Source organism: Natator depressus, chromosome 5 (assembly GCF_965152275.1).
Source record: "Natator depressus isolate rNatDep1 chromosome 5, rNatDep2.hap1, whole genome shotgun sequence".
Taxonomy (NCBI): Eukaryota; Metazoa; Chordata; order Testudines; family Cheloniidae; genus Natator; species Natator depressus.
Genome location: NC_134238.1, coordinates 50,229,115 through 50,239,063, shown reverse-complemented (window position 1 = coordinate 50,239,063; position 9,949 = coordinate 50,229,115). Strand labels below are relative to the sequence as shown.

General features: G+C 47.8%; 1 protein-coding gene across 1 annotated transcript; it reads left to right on the top strand.

Moving 5' to 3' along the window:
* The first annotated feature begins 207 nt into the window (after positions 1–207).
* LOC141987445 (endogenous retrovirus group K member 5 Gag polyprotein-like) lies at positions 208–4,668 on the top strand. The gene is made up of 3 exons (XM_074952789.1): positions 208–1,823; positions 3,724–3,790; positions 4,563–4,668. The coding sequence occupies exon 1, from the start codon at positions 295–297 to the stop codon at positions 1,294–1,296; it is 1,002 nt and encodes a 333-aa protein (XP_074808890.1). The 5' UTR covers positions 208–294; the 3' UTR covers positions 1,297–1,823; positions 3,724–3,790; positions 4,563–4,668.
* The last annotated feature ends 5,281 nt before the right edge of the window (positions 4,669–9,949 follow it).

Below are 9,949 nucleotides of genomic sequence, written 5' to 3'. Positions count from 1 at the left end.
TCGCCACGCCCGTCGGCTCCTGCAGCCACCCCCCCTCCTACCGATGCAACACAGTGTGTCGCTTCGGAAGAACCCTCTCCCGCACCAACAGAGGGGCTGCCGATTTCGCCACCGCCGTCGGCTCCTGCAGCCATCCCTCTCCCTGCTTTGCTCCCAGTGCCTTTATTACCACCGCCTCCCTTACCTTCCCCGCCAGAGCCGGTGTGTGATTACCATCCCCCCCTGGAACCCCATGCTTCGGGGCCCCCCAGGGGGTCGTCTGCATCTGCTCAGAGGCTTTCGCTGGTGCAACAAATGGTTCACGCAGCGAAGGCTCGCTCAGATCTTACAGCAGAGGAGCTGGCTGAGCTGGTCTCGGTTTGTCCAGTGACCTGGCAGAACGATGGCCAGGGCAACCCGGTTGGAACCTGGGTCAGTTTGCCTTACTCGGTGATTAGAGAGGTAAAGAAAGCAATTCGCGAGTTCGGTCTGACTAGCACGTTTGTGCGTGGTCTCATTGAAGGGCTAGGTAGTGGATACTCCCTGATCCCTGAAGATTGGAAGGCGCTGTTGCGCATGATGCTGTCACCCAGTCAATATGTTATTTGGATTAGTGAGTATCGGCAGGAGGCGGAACGCCAGGCCCAGATTCATAGAGCGGAAGGTATTATTTTTGAGCACTTGGCAGGGGAGGGACCGTTTGCTACCGTTGAGATGCAAACTCAACTCCCTCAGGCCCTCTTCCCCCTTATTTCCACCTGCGCCCAGCATGCTTTCCGGAAGGTCCCGGATTCAGGCAAGCCTACTAAAAGCTTTGTTAGTATCCGTCAGGGTGCATCAGAGTCCTTTCTGGATTTTACCAACAGATTGCAAGAGGCTATCCTCCGACAGGTGGATAACGCTGCGGCAGCTCAGGAGATCCTGTTAAAAATGGCAGTTGAAAATGCAAATGAGGATTGCCGCCGCGCTCTCCAGACGGCGCAAGCCTCTGGCATTTTAGAGCTCTCAGACATGCTGCGGGCGTGCCAAAACATCGGAACCCAAGCACATAAAGCTGGAGTTCTGGCTGCCGCCCTAAAAAGAACCGGGAAAGAGGGGAAGCGTTGTTACCGCTGTGGCAAGGAGGGTCACTTCCAGCGGGAGTGCCGCTCATCAAAGGCACCCGCCCGACCCTCAAAAAAGTGCCCCAAGTGTCGGAAGGGCTATCACTGGGCTAATCAGTGTCGTAGCGGGCCGGGAAACCGCGCGGCGGGTCCCCCCCGAACCCAGGGCCAAACGGGGGTGTTTCCCACTCAGACAACCGTTCCTCTGCCTTAAAATCCATAGACTCTATGAGGGCGGCGACTGCTGGAAGTGCAGGGCTTGATTTGATCATGCAGGAGGACACTGATTTTCGGCTGCCAGGGGAGGTCTGCGCCATACCTACCCAGGTGACGGGACCTCTCCCTGCCGGCTTTGTGGGTCTCGTTCTCCCTCGCTCTCATGCTGGGAAACAGGGCTTTTTTGTCATCCCCGGGGTCATTGATGCCGATTACACCGGCATTATTAAGGTTCAGGTGTGGACTCATCTTCCACAGTCGCTCCCGCGTGGACGATCAATTGCACAATTGATTTTAGTCCCCTATCAGGTGCCAGCTGCCGAGGATCGAACTCGGGGCGGAGGCGGCTTTGGATCAACGTTGTCTCACTCGCCGTCTCACAGCGCGTCCTCTCCACTTGTTGCTCTGACAATGTCAGTCCGCCCCTCGAAACCTCAGTTAACACTTCTCTTAAATGATGTTCCTTTCACAGGGCTGGTGGACACTGGAGCTGACGTTACGGTGATTCGTGATCCAGAGTGGCCGGTTAGTTGGCCTACGGTTCCTTCTAAAGAGTTGTGGGGGATCGGGGGTAGTAAACCCGGGCGACAGAGTTTGTCTTGGGTCACAGTCTCTAAACCGGGAGGCCGTACCCTTGCTACTATCCGCCCTTTTGTGCTCCCTGTCCACCTCAATATTTGGGGCCGTGATTTACTCGCAAAGCTGGACACCACCCTCGATATTAATATCTAATGGCTCAAAGTCCTCCCTCGCCCACATTGCCCTCCGCATTGCCCTTGGTATGGCAATCCTTAGAGCCCGTCTGGATTGACCAGTGGCCCCTCCCTCTAGAAAAGCTAAAAGCGCTTCAATCGCTTGTGCAGCAGCATTTGCTGGCACAGCGCTTGGAAAGCTCTACTAGTCCCTGGAACACCCCGGTGTTCGTTATTAAGAAAAAATCCGGTGCATGGCGGCTGTTGCATGACTTAAGGGAAATAAATAAATGCATCCAACCTATGGGCCCCTTGCAATATGGATTACCAAATCCAAATTTAATTCCTCAAACCGATCAGCTCTGTGTATTAGATTTAAAAGATTGTTTTTTCACCATCCCCCTTTGCCCACAAGATCGCGAAAAATTCGCGTTCACGGTGCCACAATATAATAATCAGCAACCCTCTCAAAGGTATCAGTGGAAGGTCTTACCCCAGGGAATGCAAAATAGTCCAACCTTGTGTCAGCTTTTTGTGGATCGGGCCCTCACCCCTTTTCGTGCCCGGTACCCTACGCTAAAGGTCTACCATTATATGGATGACATTTTGCTTAGTGGTCCCCAGGTCATGGAACAACAGATTGAATCTTTGTCTCAAATCCTCGGCCAAAATGGCCTGTTGGTGGCACCAGAAAAAATCCAACGCTCTTATCCCTACCACTACCTCGGCCATAAGGTTTTACAAACCTATGCTGCTCCGGTTCGTCCGGCACTAACTTTACCTCAACCCCTAACCCTTGTTAAATTACAACAAATTTTGGGTCATTTAAATTGGATTCGGCCCTATTTTCGTCTCCCCACCTCAATGCTGCAGCCGTTGTTCGAGCTCCTACGTGGAGCCCGAGCACCGGGTGCAGTTATTGCCATCACTAAAGAGCACATTGCCTGCATTCGACAAATTAATGCAGCATTAAGTCAGCAGTTTGTGGACAGACCCCCTGAGGTCCGTCCCCTACGGCTGATTCTTCTTGCCACCCCTCATACGCCCACTGCGGCTCTGTTTGTACCCCGTACGAATACAGCCGTCTCTATCATAGAGTGGCTGTACCTCTCCTCCACTCCTCCTCGGAATATTTACCCATATCTAGATGCCCTGTCTGATCTTGTTCGTAAAGCCCGCCACCGTGCAGTGCAACTTACTGGCACTGATTTAGTTGATATTGTGTTCCCCTTGTCCCGTAGTGAATTTGATTCCTTGTGCCACACCTCTTTGGCTTGGCAGGTTGCTCTTTGTGATTATGTGGGAGAAATTTCTTATAATCCCCCAAAAGATCCTCGGTTGGTAATTACACAAAAGGTGCCTCTAATTGTTCATCGTCTTAGCCGCTCTCAACCCATTGTTTCTGCTGTTACTCTTTTTACTGATGGCTCTCCACATCGAGGTGTCGTCACCTATCAATCAGGTGACCCCCCTCGTTGGCGTTCTCGTTTTACACTGCCTCAGCGTTCCGCGCAGCGTTCAGAACTGGCTGCTGTTATTTTAGCCTTTCAACTTTTCGCTGATTGTCCCTTTAATTTAATTGTGGACACCCATTATGTTTATCAAGTGATTGATCATTTACCCCTTGCCCTCATTACCCCTCAGGTCGATGCGGACCTCCTTCGCCTATTTTTGTCTTTGCAATATCTTATTTCCACTCGTAATTTCCCTTATTTTGTTGCTCATATTCGCAGTCATACCCCTCTGCCTGGGTCACTCACTGAGGGCAATGCACGCGCTGATCGCGCGTTACGTGGTCAGGTAAATTCCCTCTTTTCTGACCCCATTGAAAGCCATGCCTTTTTCCATCAGTCTGCCTCTGTTTTGGCCCGGCAGTTTCACATTCCTGCTGATCATGCACGTTCCATTGTTCGTTCCTGCCCCCACTGTGCCGCTGCTGCTCCTACTTTTTCTTATGCCGTTAACCCCAGAGGTACTGCAGCAAATCAGCTATGGCAAATGGATGTCACTCATGTGCCACAGTTCCGCCCCTATTCCTTTTTACATGTTTCTGTTGATACTTATTCGGGATTTCTGTGGGCAACCCCACAGCGTGGGGAAGCCACTGCTAAAGTTATTCACCATTTGCTAGCCTGTTTTTCTGTTATGGGTCGCCCAAGCCAAATTAAAACGGATAATGCCCCAGCTTACTGCTCCACAGCCCTCTCCACTTTTTGCGCCCAATGGAACGTCCGTCTTAAACACGGGATCCCTTATAATTCCACGGGCCAAGCCATTGTTGAACGTGCCAATCGCACGCTCAAAACCTTGCTTGATAAACAATTAAAACAAGGGGAGCTGCGTCTCCGAACCTTAGGAGACATTCAACAACAAATGCATATCCTTTTGTTTACTTTAAATAATTTAACGCTGAACGCAGATCAGCAGACCCCCGCGGATCGCCATTTTCACAAATCTGAGGTACTGGAAAGACCGCGTGTCTTTTACCGTCAGCTGCCCGATCCGCAGTGGCTGGGCCCAGTACCTCTAATCACTTGGGGTCGGGGATATGCTGCTGTGTCTCTCCCTGCAGGACCGTTGTGGGTTCCAGCCCGGTGTGTGCGACCGGCACTGAAACAGCATGGCATGGCGCCAGGGGCTGTCGAACCCCATACCGGAGTTTCAGCTGACCTTGGAGGAGAACGTGGTGCCTCCCGGGTCGACAACGGCGGGACGGAAACGGAAGAGGCGTAGCGTCCCAAGCCAGCCCGTGACATGGGGAGCAGTAAAAGCATTGGTCGCGGCGGCTCAACGAAGACTGGCAGCAAATCAACAGCCAGAGACTCCTGAGACTTTGTTTGTGGCGATTCTCGCCCAAATCACTGCTAATTCTGTGCTGATTGTATGCCTTTTGTGCCTGCTATTTCCTGTAGGGGTTGGCTCGGGAGCGCTTCCCCCGTTACGGGCCCGAATGACATATAACATATGGGATAGATTGGCTTCAATAGCAAATGTTACCCACTTTTGTTTGTCTGATTCTGTAGCAGCCGGAGAATTGTTAGGTACATGCCTTATACCAGTATGTCATCACCCTGAGGAAATAGGGAATAAGACAATGCTCGCTGCTTACGCGAATCTCTCTTCCCAGTACTCTGGCATGGCTAATTGGGGCCCGGCCAACTATACCTTGCCTCACACGGCTATATCCCTCCACACACCGTACCCGGCCGGGGCCAACAATGTCACCTGTGCGCGTGTGGTTAACTGCACTAGTACAAAGGTGCCCTTGGGCTGTCGGCAAATTCCTCAACCCCTCTTAAATTGTTCCCACGCTGTAAATGTTTCATACAATTATGGCCATATCATCCTACCATCAGGGTGGTTTTTTACCTGTGGCTCACGCACCTTTAGTTATATTCCTGCAAATTTAAGTGATGGCACCCTTTGCTGTCTTAGTAGAATGACGCTTATATTGCCTTTTGCCAGCCAAAGGCACAGTAAAAGAAGTGTACCCCTTTCAGATAATTGTGTTGCAGATGTTGAGCTTTTTAGTCGCGCTGAGTATACTGCTTTAGCGGCCTCCATTGTTGGGGTCCCCGGGCTTGCCACTTATACAGCCAGAACCTTAAATACCCTGGCGTGCTTTGCAGCGAAGGCAATTAATACAACATCCAAGGCAATTGCCCTACTTAATGCAGAGCAACATGAATTAAGGGATGCAATCTTGGATAACAGAGCAGCCATTGATTTTCTGCTCTTAAAACATCACCTAGGCTGTTCCACGTTTCGGCATATGTGTTGTTTTAATTTAACTGATAATAGTCGTTCCATAGAATCTAGACTGGCCGAATTGGCCAATCTTACGGCACACATACGTCTAGATGTGGGGTTTGAGGGCTTTTGGAATTGGCTTACAGGTTGGCTGCCATCTCTAGGATGGCTGCGACAACTTTTCGGTTATGCTGTGTTTGTGATCATTGGGCTTATTTTTTGCTGCTGCTGTGTACAATGTATTCCCTCTTTGCTAAGGCTTTGTAGAGATTCGCCCTGGCAAGCTCCCCGAGTTATGTCCTTGTCAGTCTGGGAGTTAAATTGCTTGCAAAAGCAAATTGACGGCTACCATGAGATGGCCGAGTATAATTAAACAAAAATCGGGGGAATGAAGGGTTCATGTTTAGTCCATCCACCTGGAAACAGTCAGGGCACACCCTGACCGTTGTGTAGGAGCAACACATTGCTCCATCCAAGGACGAGGACCAGATATGAACCCTGGGAAGTTAATTAAAGGACAGTAATCGTGGGAAGCTTCCTTGGCCTGGCCTCAAGGCCTGAGAATTAGGATTGTAGTAGATAGAGGCTGGAAAATAAGAATATTAATCAAAGTCATGTATTCCTTTGTTGTGTCTTTTTGGTGGAAGTAGGTAATGCGCAGGGGGGAGAAATATAATAAAAGGGAAGGTGGAAAGCTGACAGGCAGCAGCCCTTTTCAGCTAACCAGCTTGCTTGCTTGGATAAACCTGTGTTCTGTCTCATCATTGAACCGCCACATACATCCATATTGTAAGTACTCCAACCTGCTAAATGCAGCAGCCAGAACCCATAGTTGCTTCTTGAGTTTGGAGGGAGGGTCAAAATTCAATAAGAGATAGAATCTTTCTCTCCACCCACTTGTTCCCTTGCTGGCTCCCTCTGCAGCTGAAAGTTCAAAAAATGAAACATGACAGTGGCTCCAACAGTCAATCTCCCTATGCTAAATTGGTTGGCTATGGATCAGTAACATTAAGGGGTGGCCAGCTACCAGATGGCAGTGGTGACCTGGTTCTCGATGAATATGGGCACTGCATGTTGATACACTGCCACTGCAGCTCAGAACTAGCTGAACACAGATCTCAAAAAAGGTCACCTTTGCCATCCTTAAATTCGCTCACCACTGCTGCTCAACCCATGTCTGCAGAACAATCCTTTTCCACCAATCAACACTGGTTTCCCGAGCACAGAAATGGCGATGCACCATGTGAAGCTGCTCCAGGAACGGCTGTTGTAGTAGCTCAGTGTCTTTCTCAGCCTCCTTCTTCTGCTGCTGGAAGAGCTGCTGTTGCAGCCGGATCATCATCTGTTTGGTGCTGTGGCAGACAAAGTCTAAAACTGAAGTTACATGGCTCCAAGAGGCATAATACAGTCCAAACAGCCTCGGTATGTTCTAAGTTAGAGGAAAGCTGTGTGGTGTATTGTTGTGTCCATGCTGGCTGACAGCAATTCAAAAATGGGACTAGCCCACCCAAAGAGATGGGCTAGATGAATGCACTATAAGGTGGGTAGAAAGCTGGCTAGATTGTCGGGCTCAACGGGTAGTGATAAATGGCTCCATGTCTAGTTGGCAGCCGGTGTCAAGTGGAGTGCCCCAGGGGTCGGTCCTGGGGCCGGTTTTGTTCAATATCTTCATAAATGATCTGGAGGATGGTGTGGATTGCACTCTCAGCAAATTTGCAGATGATACTAAACTGGGAGGAGTGGTAGATACGCTGGAGGGGAGGGATAGGATACAGAAGGACCTAGACAAATTGGAGGATTGGGCCAAAAGAAATCTGATGAGGTTCAATAAGGATAAGTGCAGGGTCCTGCACTTAGGATGGAAGAATCCAATGCACCGCTACAGACTAGGGACCGAATGGCTAGGCAGCAGTTCTGCAGAAAAGGACCTAGGGGTGACAGTGGACGAGAAGCTGGATATGAGTCAACAGTGTGCCCTTGTTGCCAAGAAGGCCAATGGCATTTTGGGATGTATAAGTAGGGGCATAGCGAGCAGATCGAGGGATGTGATCGTTCCCCTCTATTCGACACTGGTGAGGCCTCATCTGGAGTACTGTGTCCAGTTTTGGGCCCCACACTACAAGAAGGATGTGGATAAATTGGAGAGAGTCCAGCGAAGGGCAACAAAAATGATTAGGGGTCTAGAGCACATGACTTATGAAGAGAGGCTGAGGGAGCTGGGATTGTTTAGTCTGCAGAAGAGAAGAATGAGGGGGGATTTGATAGCTGCTTTCAACTACCTGAAAGGGGGTTCCAAAGAGGATGGCTCTAGACTGTTCTCAATGGTAGCAGATGACAGAACGAGGAGTAATGGTCTCAAGTTGCAATGGGGGAGGTTTAGATTGGATATTAGGAAAAACTTTTTCACTAAGAGGGTGGTGAAACACTGGAATGCGTTACCTAGGGAGGTGGTAGAATCTCCTTCCTTAGAGGTTTTTAAGGTCAGGCTTGACAAAGCCCTGGCTGGGATGATTTAACTGGGAATTGGTCCTGCTTCGAGCAGGGGGTTGGACTAGATGACCTTCTGGGGTCCCTTCCAACCCTGATATTCTATGATTCTATGATTCTATGATTCTAAGAGAGAAGCAGCTTGGGACAGAGAGAGCAGAATCATGGGATTTTTTTAATGTCTTCTGTAAAACATTTTTCAATCCTAAATAGTCTCCTTAAAGTTCAAAGAATGAAGACAGAGTGTTTATAAAGCAAATCAGTTTCAACAAGCATATTTCAGGAGTTCTTTGTGTGGGTTTAAACTTATAGTTTTCTTTGAGAAAGGGAAAGGGAGTGAAAAAGGCCATTTTCATGACTTAATTTATTGCTGTGATAACAAATCCCAAGCATTACGCCTCTGGAATAGAGAATAGCCTTACGTTATTTTACACAACTAGGTTTTTCTTTTAAAATGAGTATTTTACAAACTTTATTTTTTTAAGATAAGGATATTCTCTATACCAGACTAGTATCTACTTTTTGAGACTTGGTGCTTATCATGGGTTGACAGAAAGCAAAGACCTCATAGAAATTCCTTAGCTTGAACATTTCATATAATAAGCAACTAAAACATAAGCATATAATCTGTTTTCTCCAAGCATCATAGTAATGGAAATAATGGTATCTCTTAAAATTCAGTAAATGCACAGGTGAGTTTGTAATAAATAAAGGTTATTCACTGGAGTTCTTCGAGTGGCCTCTGCACGTTAACATTCCACCAGCCATAGGCAGCTCAGATGGTGGAACTTAGTTAACAGTGCTCACTGGAGTGCTCACACGCCTCTCCTATCTCCAGTGTGTTCCTGAACAGTCTAAGAGAGTGGCTATAAAAGGGGCACAACTGCAGCCTCAGTTCCTTCCTACTGCTTCCTCTAAATGAATCAAAATGAAGACTCCGAGGAAGAAGGGAAGATGATCAAGGTGTGTGACTATGTAAAGGCACATCTCGAAGAACTCCAATGACAGATAAGTAAGTGACCTCTGCATATGCCCAGTATTGCAGTGCTATACAGGAAGGTGGGATGAGAAGTGTTAATAAAAAAATTATTGCAATACTGGTCTATCGAATTGAGCATCTGTTCTGGACTGCAGGACTAGTGAGTAATATACTTGATCAAACCCATCTAGCTAATGATTGTGGTGATATTACCTGCCCTTTAATATTACATGCACAAGTCACAAATAGTTTCGATGAATGTCTAAAACTTTTAGTCCTATCAAGGTAAGAGGCTAATGTTCTTTTTATGTCTAGAGTATGTTAATATGTCTCCCACTTATGTGTATGAGGTATGGGGGATAAAACAGATAGGGAACAGGGGGTAGGGCTGTGAGAGTATTCTAATTGGCACTGATAGCTAAATCCATGATCTAAGCTGCTTGCAGCTGGTGCATCGTAAGAATAGGAATACGCAGACACCACTCAAAGAAGAACATTATAAGAATTATAATAATATTAATAAACTATTTTTGCATCAATATTGAGATTTATCCCCCTAAGTGTAACTCCATCCATAGATGAGGAGGACAAATGTGGTAGATGTTTAACAGTTAAATCAGGAGAAAAACTGTATAGAATTGAAATTGCTAAGCAAATTTAAATAGAATGTATTTTACCTGAACTGTGATTTGATAAAGATACTTCGGCTAATATTTCAATATTTATGTAATGTATCACAATAT

What these genes read in the sequence shown, in the direction of transcription:
- LOC141987445 (XM_074952789.1), top strand. Translation starts at nt 295, where the DNA reads ATGGTTCACGCAGCGAAGGCTCGCTCAGATCTTACAGCAGAGGAGCTG.